General features: G+C 40.5%; 1 protein-coding gene across 1 annotated transcript in view; it reads left to right on the top strand.

Moving 5' to 3' along the window:
• The window catches only part of ZC2HC1A (zinc finger C2HC-type containing 1A), a 927244-nt gene that overhangs the window by 412025 nt on the left and 493914 nt on the right, over positions 1-21305 (top strand). Inside the window, exon 4 of the mRNA XM_044066001.1 lies at positions 1376-1517. Coding sequence (XP_043921936.1) covers positions 1376-1517 — 142 coding nt within the window. The remainder of the gene's footprint in view (positions 1-1375; positions 1518-21305) is intronic.

Raw genomic sequence — 21305 nt, 5'->3', positions numbered from 1 at the left:
ATGGTCAGAGCTGCAGGAGCTAGGTCTGACTCGAAACTTGTTACAAGTGGCGTTCCCCAGGGCTCAGTCCTAGGACACCTCCTGTTCAGCATATACTTCTCAGAGGTACAGGCAAGCACAGGAGGACTATGGCTCACCAAGTTCACAGACGACTGCAAACTAGGGGCTATAATTGACTCTCCGGCTGACACAGACATCCTCCAAAAGGGTCTCACTGAGACAGATACCTGGTGTCAAAACCATGGTCTCAAGCTAAATGCCAAAAAGTGCATAGTCATCCCCTTTGGAAAAAACAAAGTACCCACAAAGTACCACATAGGTGGTAGCCCCCTAAATACAGAAGACATAATAAGGGATCTGGGGACCCAAGTAGATAGTAACCTCTCCTTTGATAATCACATTGCCAAAGTGGTTAGAAAATCCTTCTATGTGGCCCACCTAATCACAAAAGATTTTGCATCCAGATCTAAAGAGGTCATTGGGCCCCTCTACGCATCACTCATCAGACCCATCATAGAGTACAATGCCCCATTTGGGGATGTACCTTACAAGACACATGCAACAACTGGAAAGACCACAGAAGTTCCTCACCAAGAAGATCACTGGCCTCAAGCAGATGCCCTATGCATCGCGACTGAAGAAACTCCAGCTCTACTCTGTTGCATACCGCCTACTCAGAGGGGATCTCTGCCTGACATACAAGACCATGTCCAACCCAGAATTGATGGACATGCTTCACCTAAAGAAAACCATATCCCCTCGAGCCACACGATCCAGGGATCTAAACCTCACCACAACAATAAATAGGAAGTGCTGGAGAGAGAGATTCCTGTACAAGAGACTTCCCATGCTCTGGAACAAGATTCCAATCTACATTAGGCAGAGCTCCTCGCTAACCCTCTTCAAGAGAAACCTTGATGAGTGGATGGGAAACAGAAAGTTTACCCCAGGGATCACTTCAATGCCTGTGCTGGACAGAGGCACAGGGAACTAATCTAAGGGGGTGGTGAAAGCCAACACATTCCAGCTAGGCTTATAAATGCCTTTGGGCAGATAGCCTAGTATCTACTTATGAACCTATATACATTTCCACCAGAGAGCTGTATGTGCTGTATTTAATGTAGATAATTTTAGTCGACATGAGTGTTAAAAATTCAAAGGTAAATAAAATGTGATAAAGTATTTGTGTTTTAATGACAATAGTAGTGAGACTGAGGATTTAAGACATTCAGTATAAGGAAAGGGGACTCCTGTTACAGTAAAGGAATCGGAGAAGATCTGTTCAGCCCATATCTGAGACAATGAAAAATGGGCATAGGAAAGAGATTTTTTTGTAAGAAGGGTTGACAGAACTGTTTTATATTCTGTTTTTCAGCCAGAGCCGCCAAAGAAGCAGTCCAACTGGAGAAGGAAGCATGAGGATTTCATAGCAACTATTCGAGCAGCTAAAGGGTTGACTCAGACATTGAAAGAGGGAGGACCACTTCCACCACCACCTCCACCATCTTATGATCCAGGTGTGTATGTGTGTGTGTGTGTGTGTGTGTGTGTGTGTGTGTGTGTGTGTGTGTGTGAATAATGTAAGCATATTGCTTCCATGTAATTATATAAATATAGCCTACATTTATACATATAAATGACATCAGTTAGTGGTCTGAAAAAAGTGCACAAGAAATGAAGTATATGTAAAACAAGATCTGAAGACTTCCAATTATTTTGAGCTGTTGGTAATACTCCTAGTAAAGCTGTCTCCATAGTAAAACGTGCCTTCATTAAATTGGATGCAAGACCTGGTAGAAGAGATTTAGTTCTGGCTGCTGTAGTAGTGAGTGCATGTTGGGAGAAATTGAATGTAGACATCTAAAATATTGTGGTTAAAACACAAAAGGAATGAATTGCAAATGGCAGAGACTTGTGGGTCTGTTAAGTTGGTAATTAGCAAATACTTGTGAGGTGGTTAATGGAATCAAATTGTCTGAAAAACGTGAATTATTCTTCTGTAAGAGAGATTTTACCTAAATTATCTAATATATAAGCGAAGTTGGACTTCTCTGTCAGAATATTAAAGGAGAGGATGGGAGACTTTGAAAAACATCAGAATGAATATTCAGAAGTGATGATGGACCTGTGGAAAGATCTAAGAGATAATGGACAGTGCAGTGGTGCAGCGGTGACATTGTCGCCTCATAGCAAGAGGTTCTCCAGTCCGGTTCTCTGCTGGAGTGCCTTCTGTTCTGCATGTCCTTCCTGCGCTCGTGTGGGTTCTCTGGGTACTCTGGTTTCCTCCCACGTTACAAAGACATGCATCTGGAACGTTTCTCCCCGAGCCTCCACTGAAAATTGGCTTCGTTCCAAGTCAGGCTTTCCTGGTAAAAAAATGTTAAATAAAATAAATATTAGCCCTTGTGTAGTAATTACAATTGGAAGTAAGAATATCTGATGCTGAGGACCATATTTGCAAAAAAAGTAGTGGGGTCACAGAGAAAAAGAAGAGGATAATCCTGTGCTGTTTCTTGAAAAATACTTGCTAGCAAGACCAGAATTAAGTCTGAGGATCTGTGTATTGAGAGAACTCTTCATGTTTTTGCTGCTGAGCCCATCTCTGCACTCAGCAAATTGCTCTTTTTTTATGGAGAGCTGTGGAACATTTACACAAAAGTAATCTGTGATGCTCTTTATATTGATAACTGCTGCAGTAGCCTATGCTGCTATACTAGTTATATCCTGCAGAATATGTAATAGCCAGCCAGCTAGCTAGCAAAGCTTCATGGGCACCATCCATGCACCCAAACTGTTAATCAGCTTGAGCTGAGCTCATCTAAAAAGATAGGTTTGGGCTCCAAGCCCTACACAGCTCTCCTGCTGCCAGATTATGCACCTCTGTGACTTTCAAGGATCGATGGTCACCTTGTACTATTCCCTTGCTAAGGACAGATAGGTTCCTTTTGGGATTGAAACTTTCTATTATAGAACTTATTTATCTGGCTTTTTTATTAGTACTTTCATGTTTTAGAAAGTTATTTTAATGCCAGGAGTTTGTGTTTTAATGGACTGTCATGAGATTGAGTTGTACTTTTAAAAGAGAACATCTTTTATTCCTGTCATTTTAAAATTTGATCTGATTATGTCATTTTCATTTGTTCTTCAACTGATGGGTCTTGGATCCGACCTCTGGGCTTGGCTGCTTTTACTAGATTCGTGGATCAAACTCAAGAGCTCCTCCTGTAACCATAATGCCTCAGATCTCGTTTGCCACCATATCATTCAGACACAGATTCAGGTGTTTTTTCAGTATTTAAAGCTTATAAGTTTTTCTTCTTTTGGATTACTGTTAACTTTTTCACCCCCTCTCTTTCTTTCTGTTTATTTCTTTTTCCAGCCCTTTTGTAGTGTGGGTACTCTAGTGAGTACCACTGCCGGTACTCTTGTTTCTTTATTCATTATCCTCCTTTTTCCACCCCCAATAGGTATATCTTTGTACCATCATTGGTACTTCTCTCCTGTAAGTAAATGAAAAAAAAATATTTTGCTGTAGTTATTTTGAAAACTTCTTCTCTCCTTAAAGTGATAGGTAAACCCACTGGTTTTAAAAAATATATACTTTCTGTAGGCATAAGATTTGCAATTCTGATGTCCACAGGGAGTGTGTTTACTGTTTGGGCACTGTCCATTTAGATACTGATTGCTCTGTGTGGGTTTTAATACCAGGGCTCTTAGTGATTGGAGAAATAAACTAGTGCTAAAGGGTCATCTTTCCTGTGCTTCATCTTCTGTAGCTACTAGGACTCAACCCCCCCCCCTCCAAGAGGTTTGAAAAAGGGAAGTCTGAATCGGCTGCGAAGGATAAAGATACTAAGGAGAGATCTCCAGATCATTCACCAACATCAGCTCCAACCTCTGAGCCTCCTGCAAAAATTTCAAAAAAGTTGGATCAGACACTCCTAGATCCTACCACTTCGAAGCGTAGATCTCATCTGGTCCAGTCACCACAGTTCTCTCTGGAGATGATCTCACCCTGACTCCATTCTTTTCTCCTGGAGTCCCAGAAGAGATGCTACATGCTGCCATCTACCTGCTCCTGGCTTGGGTCCTCCAGGAGTTTGCCTGAAGCAGAGGTAGATAGGATGATGAAGTTCCTCAGAGTTCAGCTCCAGATGGGAATAATCCCAGCTTCATCTCACATTGTACCTCTGAGCCTCAACTTATATCTCCTTTTCCAATCCATCTTGTGTTTTTGGAGCCTTCAGATCAGAGATGCTTGAGGGTGTCCTTGTTGAATCTGAAGACAGGCCGTTCTTTGACTCCGACTATGTTCCTGAGTTGCCCGGCTCTTATGCTTTCAAGGCAGGAGAAATCTTGTAGTTGAAGTATCAGTGCCAGCACTGGGAGTTGAAGTTGACTCTGAAGTTATTGAAACCATCCCTGCCTCTAGGTGCTTCGGCACTGGACAGCTTGGGTCAGACTCCCTCTTTGGGACAGGGGTCTGAGGGGATACAGGGCTCCTCGGTACAGGGGTCGTCTGCTGTGGCGCTACATACTTCTCTGCCTTTGGAGTAGTGGAGAGGGCATTCTCCTCTGCCTCAGATACCAGGTAAGGGAAGTGATTTTACATTCCTCTCCTCCAGCACGACTAGTCTGGCAAGCCTTAGGGTCCATGTCAACAGCAATAACTGTAGTTCCATTGGCCAAATTTCATATGCAGATTCTACAGTGGATTATGTCAGCTCAGTGGTCTGTTTTTCATCAGCCCTTGTACACTCCAGTCAGGATTACCAAGCAACGCTTTCTTTGCTGAATCCGTTCAAGTGAAGTTTATCAAGGCTGTCCATTTGTTTTACCTCTGTCGGTAGCCACAATAACCACGGACACCTTCTTTGGGGGGGCACATTTCTTGGGATGGGCAGTCAAAGGTATGTGGTCCCCTCAATTGTTTAATTCATATGTCAGTGTTGTGGAGATGACAGCCATCCTTCTAGCTTTACAGGCCTCTCTAGATGCTCATCCTTCCAGGATGATTGTAGTCCAGTTGGATGATATGTCTGTGGTCTGGTACATCAAGAAACGGGGGGGGGGGGATAGTATCCACGTTGTCGCAAGGCAATGAGAGTGTGGCAGTGGGAAAGCTCTTCAGGTCACATTCTCATTGCAATGCATATACCGGGGAAAGCAACTGTGCTTGCAAACAAACTAAGCAAGTCCATTCTGATGCCACATGAGTGGCCTCTCATTTTCAAAGTGCCGGAGAGAATTTTCATCAATGGGCCAGCCATGTTGCAGTCTCATTGCTTCCCCTTCAACAACAAGTGCGATGTCCCCACGCTGGGCCAGTAATTAAGGAGCCTGTATTTTCACCAATGACACTGGAAAGGGATGTGGAATACAAATGGATACACTCAGTATTTCCAGATGCAGACCTGTCCTCAGCAGAGTGCCCAAGCCAAGTTCTCCACCACTGTCTTTGTAAAACCAATGCTTTGCGTCCTTGTGCAAGTAGCTGACACACACACACACTGAGATTTGATTTACACACACACGCACACACCCACACACTGGGAAAGGCTGACGCAGGTTTACTAGCTATGCCCTGTTCTGCCCAGACTTGTAGGGTAGTTATCACTGCCACCAGGCACTACAAAGCCAGCTACCCAAGTCTCTTGCAAGTGTACCCAATTATACTGAGGATAATTAATATTAATATTAATACAAATGGCTTTCAGGAGTGGCCAGAGCTGTCATCAAATAAATATATAGAAATACTGTCAAAACTTAAATATTTTCCAAAAGGACCAGCCACAATGTAAAGTTTAAATATATTTAATAATAAATAATAAAAGAAGAAAATGCCAAATATCTATTCACGGTAATAAACACCAGCATTTGTACTAGTCCCTGGTCACTTACTGCAGCAAGGCAAAATGAAATGGGTAAGTGGTCCTTATTGTCAGATCCAAGACAGAAATACAGAACTCCTACTCTCTCCCTTAGGGGCTTCTCAACATAATATATAATATTATTTCTGGGTTGATTACACAATGACATCACATCTGGTCATCTGACTCTGTTTCCCCAAACTATTACCAACACTAGAAGCTGCTAGGATTTTAGCACCTATGTGTGACCATACACATAGGGTTTTGCTCGGATCTTCTGCAGCTGCTGGAGGTCATAAAACAATTTCACTTCTCTAATCTTCCAGCATAGCAGTTATCTCCTTGCTAGAGACCATAAAGAATGCTTCGTAATACTTGGTTTCCCCAGACATTTTGTCTCTGGCTGCAACCAGAAGTGTAAGATAACATCTCTATGGCTTAATTTAATACAGCAAACTGTATTCATACTGTATTCACTGTAGTATTCTCTAAACCTTTTAATTGTTATTTGGCCTATGCTTTATACTCTTCTCAAATTTTGGAAATTGTACTTGTTAAACTGTTTTATCTATGCATTGTACTGCTGTGCACACAGTTTTGGCTTCTACTATAGTTCTGTGACCCTACCTTAATATTTTGTAAATATCATGGTTACTTGTATTATTTCTGGAGCTTTTCTCTTCGGGTCTCCACTGAAAATGGATCCCTGGCTCAGTTGGACTAACCCGGTTAACAAATGTCAATAAATAAATAAATAATTTAACTTCAACTATTATTTTGCAAAGTAAGGTAGATTAAGATGAACTTCTGCTGTCCCAGTATCTGCTATTAAAACATATACATTTAATTTAGTTACAATAACACATGTATTTCCTTTATTTTAACACAAGCAAACCTCACAAATACATTTTCAGCACAAGCATCTGTACAAATTAGTTTGATATATAAATGACGTATAATTATTTACAAAATTCCAGCTAGCTTTGCTGACATACATTACAAATCCACGAGACTCTTCTCCTGGGATAGCTGGCAGTACCTCCATGGCTCCTATCCTCACAACTGAAGCAGGTTCTTTGCCGAAAGTGGGTCGATGAGAGATGCTGTAGTTCACAAATGGCCCTCCGATCTCCTCTATGCTTATCCCCCATTACCTATATTCCCCAAATTTTTACAGAAAGCTTACCAGTTGAAGAACACAGTTATTCTCATTGCACCTTTTTGGCCTTGTTAAATCTGGCTTTCCTTCCTGTGGCCTTTTCTTCTGTATCTATCCTGGATACTGGACCCCAGTTCAGACTTCCTGTCTCATCTGACTGGGATAACTCATTCAGACATAACAGGCCTCAAGTTAACTGCATGGTTTCTCCTGTTCCAGTGATGGCTTGACAGCCCAGGCTTTCCTCCCTGGTCCGACATGTTCTCTTGTCCTCTCAAAAGGCTTCCACTAGGAAGATCTACAAAAGTAAATGGAAGAGGTTTCCTATTTGGACCCTTGCAAGACATTTGCAGCCTTTTTCCATCCCAGTCTCTGCAGTCCTAAATTTTTTAGCATCCCCCTTTATAAAGGGAGCTAGTTTCTCTACTGTCATAGTGCAGCTGGCCTGCGTTTCCATTTTCATTCCAATGACAATTGCATTTCTTTGGCTTCTTCTAAGTTGTGCAAAACTTCTCTGAAAGGTACTTTTTTACTTAGGCCCCCAGTCAAGGACCCTACTCCTCCATGAGATTTAACTGTCTAACTTCAAAGTCTTACTCAAAATCAACTTGATCCTTCTGCCAAGTCAAACCAAAGGTTTTTGTCCTGGAAGACCTTTTTCCTAGTTGCCATTGCATCAACTAGACCAGTAATTGAACTACAGGCCCTTTCTTCCAGGTCTCCATGTTAGATCTTTTGTAAGGATAGGGTGTCTTTATGTACTAACCAATTTTTTTAAACCTAAAGTGGCTTCTGTGTCAAACATTAATCAGGTCATAAACCTCCCAATTTTCTTCCCAAAACTTTTCAATAATGGTGAATAATGTACTGCATCGTTTGGATGTACACAGGCAACTTCATTTTTATCTTCATCAAACCAAAGATTTCAGAAAATCTGACCAATTGTTTGTATCCTTTTCTCAAACAGATTGGGAATGGCAGTTTCCAAAGTGATTTTAGCCAAATGGTTGACTGATTGCATATTCTTTGCTTATAAACAGAGAGGTTTTTCTAGCACATTCAATGAGGTCCATGGTGATCTCTTCAGCTTTTTGGTCAAGAGCTTCAATAGATTACATTTTTGTCACTGACACTCGGTCCAGTACTTATACCCTTATTGTTCATTAAAAATTGGATTTGATTTCTAGGAACTGAGTTGCTTTTGGCTGTGTACTACTCTGAAATATCCTTCCATGAGGACCACTCAAGGTTCATCTGGCTGGGGACTCTCTCCTGTCAGTTGAAGAATGAACGAATGAAAATGATAACATCAGATACAAAAGTTCTGTACTCACCATAACAATGCATTTGTGTTGTTCATTTTCATTCTTCCTCAGTGTCCCACTCTCCTAACGTCCCCTCCTTTCCTTCCTGGAGAAAACCTAAGGAATTGTTTTCTTTGGAACCTGTCATTCCTTGTTTGAGCTTCAGTTTTATCTCTGTTGGTTCTTTATTAATTCTGTATAACATAAACCATTATTACTGCGGTCAACAAACTCGATCTGAGGTATATTAGGTTACTGGAACATTATGGGTAAGGGAGGAGCTGGAGAGTTGGGTCTGTGAATCTAGTAAAAGCAGTCAAGCTGGATCCAAGGTCAGATCGGAGACCCATCAGTCAAGGAAGAATGAAAATGGACAACACAGAGCATCTGTATGCTGAGTACATAACTTTTGATCTGCTGTTGTCATTTTCATTCATTCCTCAACTGTTTGGTTTGGTTCTGATCCTGTGATCCGGAGTGGCCTCCTCTTTCAGCTCATGTAACAGTGAAACTCTTGCACTCCTCCCTTTACCCAAAATGCTGTATTCACCTAACATATCTTGGATCTCATTTGCTGCCTAAGTGTTCAGATGTGGTCACTGCTTATTCTGAAGTGTATTATTTTCATTGAGTGAAAGTTAAATTTTATACTATAATCTTTTTTGCGCTGTCCTCACATTATATAATCTTACAATTTTTTATTATATTTATATTTCTTCCTATTTTTCTGTGTAAAAATCTCCTATATACTTGTTTTTTTTGAGTATTCCTTAAATACCATTGTTGGTATTTCTTTGATACTTAATAGTTTATCTCTGTTATTGCCATTGTTGGTATTTTCTTAATAGTCTCTTCACTTGCTTAAAAAAAAAATCTTTCCCTTCTTAGTTTTTTTCCATTACTTTGCCTTATAATTATGTCTGCAAAATCTAATAGTTTCAAAAAGTGCATGGCCTGCAGACATAGTATTCCTATTTCAGATTACATTCAAAGTGCATCTACTGTTTAGACCCCTGTCACCTTGATTTGGATTGTGACATTTGTAAGACCTTCATCAAGATCTCTGATCGACAGAAAAAAACAAATTAATCTTATGAGGTTTACTACCTTCTAAACCTGCTTTGACATCCTCTAGGGCTCAAACACCCTAAAATGTTGACAAGAAAGGAGATTCTCTTTATAAAGAATCAAGAAAATGATCCCGAGACCTGACTACTACTTTAGCTCTGGTATCCGAACCTCCCAGTAAAGTAGGTAAAGTATCAGATCTGACCTCTTCGAATCAGAAATCTTGATCAGAGAAATCTTCTCAGATCTGATCACCACAGCTATTACCAGTTCCTCTCTCTTCTCAGCTCCGTTCCCCTGTTTTTGGAACAGTCACCGAGATGGCATTCTAGACCATCTTCTACAACATCATCTGCATGATCATCCAAAGGTCTGACCAAAGCCAATGTGGACAGGATAAGGAAATTCCTTTCAACACAGATTCAAATGAGAGTTCTTCTGGCTCCAACCCTATTGAATGTGGAGACCCTTGTCAGTACTACTCCACCATTATTGGCTCCTCCTGTGGTCTGACCTTTGATTTCAGAGCTGTCACATCTGAAAATCCTGGAGTTGTCCACCTCAGATCCAAAGATGCTGGTATCTTTGACCCCGGTGACATCTCTGAGTGGCCCAGCAGGAGCACTTTGCAGACGTAGTGTCAGCACCAAATCCAGGGTGTTGGAATCATCTCTGAAGCTGTTGGAGCTGTCTCTGCTCCTCTGAGCTTCAGTGCTAGATAGCTCAGCTCCAATTCCCTCCTCGAGTACTCTGCCTTTGGGGCAGAGGAAGCATGCCTTTTCGGATGCGTCTGTTTCCTTTTCTCTGAGGTGTTCTGTACTCAAGGTAGTTGAGAGCGCTTTCTCTGTTCCAAGAATCCAGACTTCTCTCGCCTTTTCAACTCCGAATACCCAGCTCTATTCGATTCTGTGTTTAGAGCCTCAACCACCCGTGCCACTGGGGCAGCCAGCCCAAACTGTTCTCCAGAGCACCCAACAAGGTTTACTAATCTCTTCTGACTCTTCTCTGGAGCATCCCACTGAAGAAATACCTAGGAAGAGAAAGTGTAAAAGGAGGCATGTGGATTCTCCACAAGAGACCATCACAGAAGATACCTACTTTGATGAGGGGATTGGGTCCCCAAGATCACCACCTGACGACGTCTCATTTGGAGATATCCTAGAACCCCTAAAGCAAAGTGGTGGTCGGTCTCCTAACAGCCTTTCCCAAGAGGAGTCAGTATTCCTGGAGGCTTTTGGAGCTGGCCTGTTTACCTCCTTGGTGACCCTGCCTCCCAATGATCTCATTGATTTGGTCTGTCAACAGTTGTGGAAAGAGGCTGATGCCATTGAGCCTATCCCTAAGAGACCAGATAGAATCTGGTCACCACTGATGGACAGAACATATTGGAACATGAAACTACCAGCAGATGCCATGGTCATAGAGGCAGGAACAAAGAAGGAAGGAACTAGCAGAACAAAGTTCCTCTGTCCATCCCCCTAACAGGGAGTCTGGGGGCACTGGACAGATTTGGGAAACATGTCTATGCTTCGGTGACTTTTGCCCTTCGGTCGCTGAATTACTTGGCACACTTCACGAGACTTCAGCGGGATTTAATTAGGGAAATTGCTGAGTCCCTCACTGGGACCATATCCTCCAAGGCAGAGAGAACTATTGCCTCACAGCTGGCTGCCCTTCAGTCCATTTCAAACTCTTCCATGAGGCTTATCTCCCATGCACCTGAAGGTACCTCATGGGTAGCAGATTCAGGCCTTTTTATCAGAAGACATGCCTGGATGTGCTTGGGTGACTTTGCCAAACCCTTCAAATCTTCCTTCGTCAGTGCTGCTTTTGACAGAAGTTCCTTATTTGGCCCCAAAGTAAAAGGCATGCTCTGTAGGTGTGAACAGGAAAGAAAAACCCTGTCTACTGTAGACATACGTTTTTTCAGCCCCTCAATGGACCTTTTCTAGGAACCAACGAGGCAGATGGAAAATGTTCAGAAAATCCCAGGGTCCCTTCCAAGATCCATGTGGAGGCAGTTCTCTGGGGGTAGGGGGGAACTTGAATAGAAGACACTATCCCCATGGCAGAGGTGATCCACATAACCAGGGATCCAGAAATATCTTCTCTGACCGGTCCTGTCAGTGCTCCTGAAAGGAGGCTTGACTGTTCATCTCTAGAGGCAGTCGGGGGTCATTTGTCCCAGCATCAGAGAGCCTGCAAAAGATTACAAAAGATTCACGGGTGTGGAGGATAATATCCAGAGGTTATGTAATGCCCTTTCCCATCCACCCCTACTAGTAATAAACAAAATTCCCAGTGTTCCACCCAATAAGAAAGAAGCAGAAGCAATAAAAATAAACAAGCTGGTAGATGAGTCATTCAAGAGGTACCTCCAGGCTTGAAGGATTCCAGAACCTATTCAAGATTTTTTTTTTTTTTACTGCCAAAGAAATCAGGGGACTGGAGACCAGTTTTGGATCTCCGCAATCTAAATCAGTCAGTTCAGTACACAAAGTTCCACATGGTCATGGTTCAGTTCATTCTGCCTTTCTGCACAAGGACTATTGGATATGTACTCTATAGATCTTCAGGATGCGTGCTATTACATAAAAATGAACAGACGGTCCAGGAGATATCACAAATTACCTCACTAACAGGTAGCAAGAAACTAAATGGAAGAACTTACTCCCTTTTCTGAAACGCCACCACCAGTGTTCCTAAAGGCTCCATTTTAGGCCCACTTCTGTTTAGCATATTTATCAATAACTTCCACACCACAATCTCTCAAGGCTCAGTCATCCAGCACGCAGATGACTCCACTCTCATCTGCACTGTAAACAACTCCTCAGAACTACACCAACTCATCCAATATGCCCTCGCCTCCAGTGAAATTTGGATGTCTAATAATCATCTTGCCCTGAACCCCAACAAAACCAAACTAGTAATCTTTGAAAAGTCCACCCCCCCCTTCAAAAAGAGAACTTCATCATTCAGTGCCTAAATGGTACCACCATTGACATTGTACCTAGCACAAAACTCCTAAGTGTCATCATAGACGAAAACCTCACATTTGACCTGCACATCCAGTCCAATGTCAAAAAGACACATCAAAAGATTGGCGCACTCTACCTTCACAAATATCTAATCCATGCATCAGCCCGACTTTCCCTTGCCACTTCTTTTCTATTACCCTCTCTTTTTTACGGTGCCCCCCTCCTCACCAGCATTCAGTCCTCTCTAAAGTCCAAACTAGACTCATGCTACAGCAAAATTGCTAAGTTTGTAATGAATGCCTCCTACTCGTCCCATCACTGCTTATCATTACCTAACGTAAAATGGCTTGAATTCCCCAACTATCTCACCTTTATCCAACTAACTATTGCTCACAAACTCATTCATAAACTATCCATGTGCCCTGCTGTATCTTCTATACTTACTTTATACCATCCTAACAGACCATTCCGATCCAGCAACCAATTGCTCATAAATGTAGAAAAAACCCAACTTTCAGCTGGCCCGATGCTTTACTCCTTTACCATCGCCAAACTTTGGAATTCCCTCTCCCCAACAGTTAGATCTACATGCTCAGTAACCTTCTCCAAGACGTCTCTGAAACACCTCTCCTCATCTTGGCTGTGCACATGTGCTAGCACCATATCTCATATAACCTAACTTCATCCATCACAACTATTCTCACCCCCACTCTACTACTCTGGAATCCTCCTTTTACATCCACCTGTCTTTTGCTTACTCTACCTCTCCATCCTGTGTACTTCCCTCTTCTACTAACCCTCTTTGTCCTACCATTGATTCCCTTCTGTCTACTTCCTTCTCTTCCTAACCCTTTATAGACCTACCACTGAACCAGGCAAGACATTCAGGTACTCTCGCAGCCTACCTTAATATCATACCACCACTTATATCTGCAACAATGTCCTCCAACTTTGCAGATTCCTGCAACAGGACTCATATAGCCTATTGCTAAGCTAATGTGTGCAAAGTTTAAGTACCTAGTCTCTGATTAATTCTTATGTCCACTTGGCACGCCCTGCAATAAGTGTCCTATATAAATTTTGCTAGATGAAAGCTACTCATATAGAATGTTCTCATGTAGACACTGTTGCTTATATAATATCTTGGATTTGTACGATATCTTTGATTTGAGAATGATTAATTATGTACTGTTTGTTTCCACCCCAATTGTATAAGCTGCCAATAATATGTACTAAAAGTCTTTATTAATGTAAATTCTGTATTGTATGTGAAATCTCTTATATGTGGAGCTTTTCTCCCTGGGATTCCACTGAAAATGGGCACTTCTGGCCCAGCTCAAAAACAAATGCAAATAAATAAATATCTGTGTTTCCAGCTGGGAGCCAGCCATTAGCAATTCAGAGCTTTGCCTTTTGTATCACCACAGATGTTTACCAAGTGTATGGCAGTAGTAGCAGCTCACTTGAGACTGCAGGGATTCCGGTGTTTCCATATTTGGACAACTGGCTCATAATTGCTCCAACCAGGCATCATCTGATTCAAGCTCAAGACTACGTGCTCTCACATGGGGATTTCAGTCAGCCAAATCAAATCTCATCCCGAACCAGCACAGATGTTGTAATTTATGGGTGCCTCACTCAGTACAGTCACTCAAACCGCTTCTCTCCCTCTGTCCAGAGTTCAGTCTATTCAGTTCCAGGTTGAAAAGGTCATTCAGAGTTCTCTTTCAGCTCACCTGATCCTCCATTCATTCTGGTTCTGTTGGCAAGGTACCATATGAGAATTTTTCAGTGGATAGTTGCAACTCAATAGTCCATTTTCCATCAACCATTTTTCAGTCCGATTAAAATAATACAAGCTTGCAATAGAATGGTGGATCCACTCTAGTAAAGTACAAGAAGGTCATCCCTTTTTTCTCTCTCAACCCAAGTCCATGGACGCATCCCAGATTGGGGGGATTAGCTGTCCAGGGCACATCAGAACCATGGTCCTCACATGGAGGTCAACATCTATCTATGGAGATGAGATGAGCCATCCTCCCATCCTAGGCCTTTAGGCTTCTCTCTACTGGGGCTATTGTGATTCATATATGGAATGTTGGTTAATTTTGGTATCTTGGTCTCCTCTTCATCTCCTAGCAATGCACATTCCAGGGAAATCCAGCATGATTGCAGACAACTTAAGCAGGTCTGTTCTAATGCACGAAAGGTCCCCCAATATGAAGGTTGCGGAACGGATTTTACATCAATGGGGCCAACCATGCTGTGACCTCTTTGTATCTCCCTTCAACAGCAAGTGCAGCAGTTTTTTGCCATGATTCATGATTCTGGGCAGTCACTGAGCTGAGGCTACTTACTCTATTGGGCCCCCACAGTCTCCTTTACACCTACCTCTCCATTACCCCTAATCCCCAAATGTCTTCAGAAAGCATCTCGATTGAAGAGCACAGTTATCCTCATTGCCCCATACTGACCTCATCAGATTTGGTTTCCCTTTCTTTGGCCTGATCTTCTTCATCCTCCCTGGATCCTAGTTCCAACTCCAGACCGCCTGTCGCAACTGACAAACATGACTCATCAAGACATTCCAGACCTAAAACTGACCACACGGTTTCTCCAGTTCCATTGATTGCTAGACGGCCAAGGCTCTCCTCCCCAATCTGTCTCATTCTTTTGTCATCCCACAAAGCTTCCACCAGGAAACTTTATAGAAGTAAATGGAAAAGATTTGTCATTTGGGCTCAGCAAAATAATTTAGATCCTTTTCAGCTCTGATTCCTAAGGTTCTTGAATTTTTAGCTACAATTTTCAATGAAGGAGCTAACTTTTCTGCTGTGAAAGTACAATTAGCTGCCATTTCAATTTTTTTTATGGGAGTAAATATCTCAACTTTAGCATCCTCTAAACTTTCCAGTTGTAAGACGGCAACCCACCGTCAGCTGTGTTAATAAAAAAGCAGCGAGATGACCATGGCTCGAACAAAGCAAAACGATAGTAGGTATTCCCAAAGTGCATAAGGACATAATAAAACCACTGTTTCGTCCCATTATATCTGAAGTAAATCAAAACCTTCCTAATTGGAGTAGTTATTGATAGATGGATCAAACAGATTTATACAAACACACCTCACCTAATTAAGGATTCATGGATGTTTTTAGCGCATCTTACTCCAGATATATGGAAAGAGAAATTAACATACATCACTATTGATGTTGTTGATCTATTCTCCTGTATCCCCAGAGAACAGGGATTGGAAGATTTTTGTAGTAGTTTGAGAAAATACTCCAATATGAGTTGGGACCGTATAAACCTTATTACTGATATGATGGTGATAGTCTTGGATAACAATTTTATTTATTTTGAAGGAGGATATTTCAAACAAACCAGGGGTGTAGCTATGGGGGCCTCATGTGCCCCCATATTTGCTAATATGGTTATGTTGGAATGGGAAAATCAACATTTGTTTAATAGTGAGTATTATAAGCATATATCCTATTACACAAGATTTTTGGATGATATGTTTGTTTTATGGAATGGACCAGTGGAAATCATTAATGATTTCATTGAATTTTTAAATCACACGAGTGAATTTTTAAAATTTACCCATAACATTAGCACAGAAGGCATACCATATTTAGAAACATACATAAGGCATTCTAATACTGGATTTCAATCAGAAATATATCGGAAGGATACTTTTTCCAATGGGTATTTGGAATATTCCAGTAACCACCCTAGACATATGTTGAAAAATATTTTTAAAGGACAATGTATAAGGGCGGCTTGAATGTCTTAAAAATTTAAGGTTATGGAAAAAGAAATTAAATTCATCACCTCTATGTTCGCCAACAGAGGTTATCCTGGATGGTTACTTGATAATGTTTCAAGATATGTTAAAAATTAATGGGGTAAAAAGTATCCACCTATATTGGGCATTGAGTTGAATAATAATAAAGCAAGGGATGGTAATTGTGATATGTTACCTTTCAATAGAGTATGCACACTGACGTATTCACCATACATGAATGAAATTATAAATATAATCACAAGGCACGAACACCTTAATAGTAGGTGGTGATGTGAAAGGAGTAGTTGGTAAAAGACCATGTTTTGTGCATAAGATGGGTAAGAATATTAAGAGATTTTTGCAACAAGGCACATCAGACATAAAAGGATGTAATTTAAATAAAGCTAGTAGGAGGTGTGGGTCATGCAACCAGTGTTCAGCCATAAATGAAATAAAAAGGTGCAGATTGGATGACATAAATAAGACCTAAGTAAAATTTAGAAAAGGTAATTGTAGCAGTAGTGATATTATTTACCTTGCTAAATGTATATCATGATCTGCGTTTTATATAGGTAAGACAGAAAGACAATTCAGAAAACGCATATATGATCATTTGTGTAAAATAAAGGTCAAAGACACAAAGAATGCACTTTATAGGCATATCAGTAAACAATGTGAAAAACACAGCTTTAAGTTTGCAATAATAGATCAGGTTAATATTACTACCCGTGGGGGTAATTAGAAAGCTATGTTAAGCAAAAGAGAAAGTGTTTGGCAGATACAGACTGATGCAATCAGGGAACCTGGTATTAATGATTACATATCTATTAAACCTTTCCTGTTGTTGCAATGAAGAATTAATAATATATGATATATTTAAGTGAAAAGTATTGCAATATATTAATATTCAGAAGTATTGAATAAGTATTTTGTTTATGGGTGCATGCACTCTAAGTTTTCATATTAATTAGTATGCATTAAATGACGCTTGTCATATGAATTTTTATGATGACTTCAGGTAGTCAAAAAGTGGTATTTATACAATATAATTTTTTATATAATATGTTTTAAATTGGAGCAAGTATTGTATAGTGATTATGTGATTTATTGATTTTAATTTGTTTTTTAAACTGGCTTAGTAAACATACTACGAATAGTCAATTGTAATACAAGCACTAGCACTTTAAATATTAGGACAAAAACATGGCGCCAAAAAGATTTTAAAAGGATGAATTCAAATAGTGTGTACTGTTTTGAAGAAACTATATTGCACTGGTGAATAGTTTTCATTGATGTATTGACATTCAAAGATTTGCTTTATTCGAGCCGTGGTCATCTCGCTGCATTTTTATTAACATAGCTGACGGTGGGTTGCCATCTTACAACTGGAATTTCAGGTGTTGTTTTGGATCCTCTAAACTTTGCAAAGCCTTTCTAATAGGAACTTTCTTACTTAGACCGCCACTAAAAGATCCCACTCATCCTTGGGATTTGAACATTGTTTTGTAAACTTTAACACAACCTCCATCTGAACCATCAGTTGTGTGATCTAAATTCTTGACCTGGAAAACTATCTTTTTTGTGGCTTTTACTTCTGACAGAAGAGTATCAGAATTACAGGCCCTGCCATCTAAACCTCCATATTTTATTTTTCATAAAGATGGAGTATCCTTATGGACCACTCCTTCCTTTCTTCCTAAGGTGGTGTAGTTCTCAACCTTCCAGCCTTCTTTCCACAATTATCGAATAAAGGAGAGTATATGTCATATTTGTGGATGTTTACAGACAATTACTGTTCTGTCTACATATAACCAGAAATTTGAGGAAATCAAAACAATTATTTGTTTCCTTTCTTAGAATAAAAATTAGTCAAACCAGTTTCTAAAGTGACTTTATCCAAAGAGTTAACTGATTATATTGCCATTGTTTACAAAAAATGGGGTTGTCTTTACCAAAACCACCAAAATTTGGATTTGCCTAGACATAGTAAGGCCTTGCTGAGTCTAATTATAGTGGCTGCCAAAAAAGCAATTACTAGAAAATGGAAATCAAAGTCTAAACCAACTGTACTAGAAGTAGTGAATATAGTGACAGAGATAAAACTGGAATTTGTATCTTTATAAAGGGTAGGAGCAAATTACCTAGGGAAAAATGGAGAATTGTGGGAACAATACATATGGGGGAGGAATGTGATTTTAAAAGAAGGCAGAATTTGAATGAGCTGTGTAATGTTTGACTGACAAAGATTGGTATGTATGGTTTGTTTTCGTTTATGTAAATGTATGATTGTCTATGTCATAGGTGGTAGTAAGGATGTTTCTTGTTTAAAAAAAAAAAACAAAACATAAAAAGTTCATTCCACCAAGTCTGTGGCAACTTCAGCCATTTTAATTAGATCTTCATCGGATGATATTTGTGCAGCTGCAACTTGGGCTAATCCTCGTACCTTTATTGCTCATTACAAATGGGATCTGGTGTCTATGGGAAGAGCAGCCTTTGGTTTGGCAGTTCTCAGGAATATCCTTCCTTAGAGTCCTGCCTGGGTTTAGGTAGCTGGGGACTCTCTCCCAACAGTTGAGGAATGAATGAAAATGACAACATCAGATAAAGTTATGTACTCACCATAATGTTGCATCTGTGTTGTCTATTTTCATTCTTCCTCAACTTCCCTCTCACCAACCCCTGCTTGTTTGACTGTTGCAAGTATCAAAAGATACTGGAGGAACTGCTGTTCCTTTATTTGAGCTCCAGATTATATTATTTTATAATTTTCTTCTACTCTGCAGATATAAGGGGCAGCAAACAAGATCTGAGGTATGTTAGGTGACTAGGGCATTATGGGTAAAGAGAGGAGATTGAGAGTTTGTGTTCCATGAGTTGGAAGAAGCGGCCGAGTCCGATCTAAAGATTGGATTTGAACCCAGCAGTTGAGGAAGAATGAAAATGGACAACACAGATGAGATGTTATGGTGAGTACATAACCTTTTTTTTAAAGTATTCGTTACCCATTTTTTTCTGCAGAGAAATGTTATGCATTTTACTTTGAGGCTAGCTAGCTGTTTGAATGTGCTTCTTATTGTGTTTTATGTGAAAAAAAATGATTTTGAAAGATTTTAAATCTTTACCGGCTTTTGCAGCTTGTTTTTCCTGGAAAAGAGGCACCATTACTGGCTTGACCATGATATAAACTGTCAGTCCCACTGTTGGTCCTTCTTCCAGCCACAAAAGAAAAGGTTAAGCCAGAAGCCTTTGCCACGACTAGAAGTTTTCCTCAGCCACAACTGGGTGAATCTGCTGTGGCCATTTGTTGTACCTCAGACCACTTGTTTTACCCTAGATTGCTGTGGTGAAGCACCTGCAGCCACTGTGGACCAGCAGTTAGCCACTTTCTCTGCAGCTGTTGGGATCCCCCCAGTGGGTAAGGGAGGGCCACTCTTATCAGTCCTGGGAGAGAGAGAACAAGTTGTCAGAATGCTGTGCCCATCACTGGAAGTTGCTACTACTGTTTATAACACTGTTGGCTGTTTTTTTTCTGTCAAAAAGAAATAGAAATCTAAACATGTATCTACTCCTCCTCAACTTTTCTTAGGAGTAGATTACTGGGTGTGGCTCAGGGTTTTACTCATGCTATTGATCCTTCTTAAGTGATTTCTGGTGAAAGAAAGGATACTTCTTTTCTGAAGAGATTCAAGATTCTGAATCTGAACTGAAAGATGTAGGGGCAGACGCACAGATTTCTCTTCAATTTTCTGTTTCAGACTTCATCTGTTTCTGATTCTCCCCTTTGGAGCTCCTGTCACCTTGAGAGTATTTCCGGAATGTGCCAGTGTTTTCAGTGGGAGTACACTGAGGTTCCTCAGTCCCTTAGAAAATGTTAAGCCGTTAAGAAGGAATTTCCCAAACCTTCATCCATTCCTCCAGTTCTGTCCGCTTTGGAGGATGTGTGTCTCTGCTGTAATTTTTCTGATAGCCAATCTGCTGCCCCTTGAAAGGCAGATGGAATGTATTCGTTCCATACTTTCCCAAACTTGACTCTGCAGCTAATAACGTTAGTTAATCCTACTGCTGCTAAACAGTTTATTGCTATCCTGCTCTTTCTGATAAGGATGGCAAGAATATTGATGAGTACAGGAAAATTATGCATGCTTTTGCAACTTTGATTTTCAGTATTTTGATTTGTAAGGCTCACAAGTTTGTTTTTACTAATTGTGAAAGTAAGAGGAATGTTTGGTCTGCAGTTTCTTCTTGTGAGGAAAAATTTGCTTTAAATTATTTAGTTTCTTCTACTGTACTTGTCATTTGTCTCTGCAGTGTGTATGTATGACTCATTTGATACTTCTTCTAGGGCTATGGCCTGTGGTATTGCTGTGAGAAGGTTTGCCTGGCTGCATTGTCAGAACCTCCCAAGAGGATGTGAATAATGATATGTTAATTTTTTTTTTTTTTTTTTGATAGAGATTAACAATTTGATTACTTTTCTGCAAAGGTAATCACAAACTGATGAAAAGGGTAAGTTAATTCAGGGATTCTCAAAGGTTTTTCTGCCCTTCTTTTTCATATTTTCTAAGGGATTCTCTAACCCCACATCCAATTTGGGCAAAATGCCAAGGGCATCCCAAAAATAATTCAGGAATGCTCCAAAACCAAGGGCAGTCTAACAAGTCAGTTTGACTATTTGAGGGACCTTGTTCTCTCCTCCCAGCTTGGCAGTCTTATTTCCCGTCCAGGAAGTATAAATCTCCACTTTTCTCTTTGGCAACAGATAGTTTCGGATAAACAGGTTCGGAATATCATTCGTCAAGCTTACAGATGGAATTTCTCCTTGCCAAGGGGGATTATTCCTCACCCACCAGATCAGACTATATTTCCACCTGGCCTTTATCACATACTGTTCCAAGAAATAATAGAACCAGTTCCTCCTTCCCAAATTGGGAAAGGTTTTTATTCAAGGATGTTTTTAGTGCCAAAGAAAGAAGATCCTTTTAGCGGTCTGAATCTCTTTTTCTTAGACCTGCTTGTGGTAGTTGCCAAGTTCAAATGATATCACTTCACAGTCCGTTTCCTCATCTTCCTCATGCAAGTTTCCTACTAACACTAGATTTAAAAGATGCTCATCTGGACCTCGGGCATTTCCAAATT

Source organism: Protopterus annectens, chromosome 3.part0 (assembly GCF_019279795.1).
Source record: "Protopterus annectens isolate FY-2018-M chromosome 3.part0, PAN1.0, whole genome shotgun sequence".
Lineage (NCBI taxonomy): Eukaryota > Metazoa > Chordata > Ceratodontiformes > Protopteridae > Protopterus > Protopterus annectens.
Note: the sequence above shows the minus strand (reverse complement) of the source record. Positions and strands in the feature narration are given on the sequence as shown.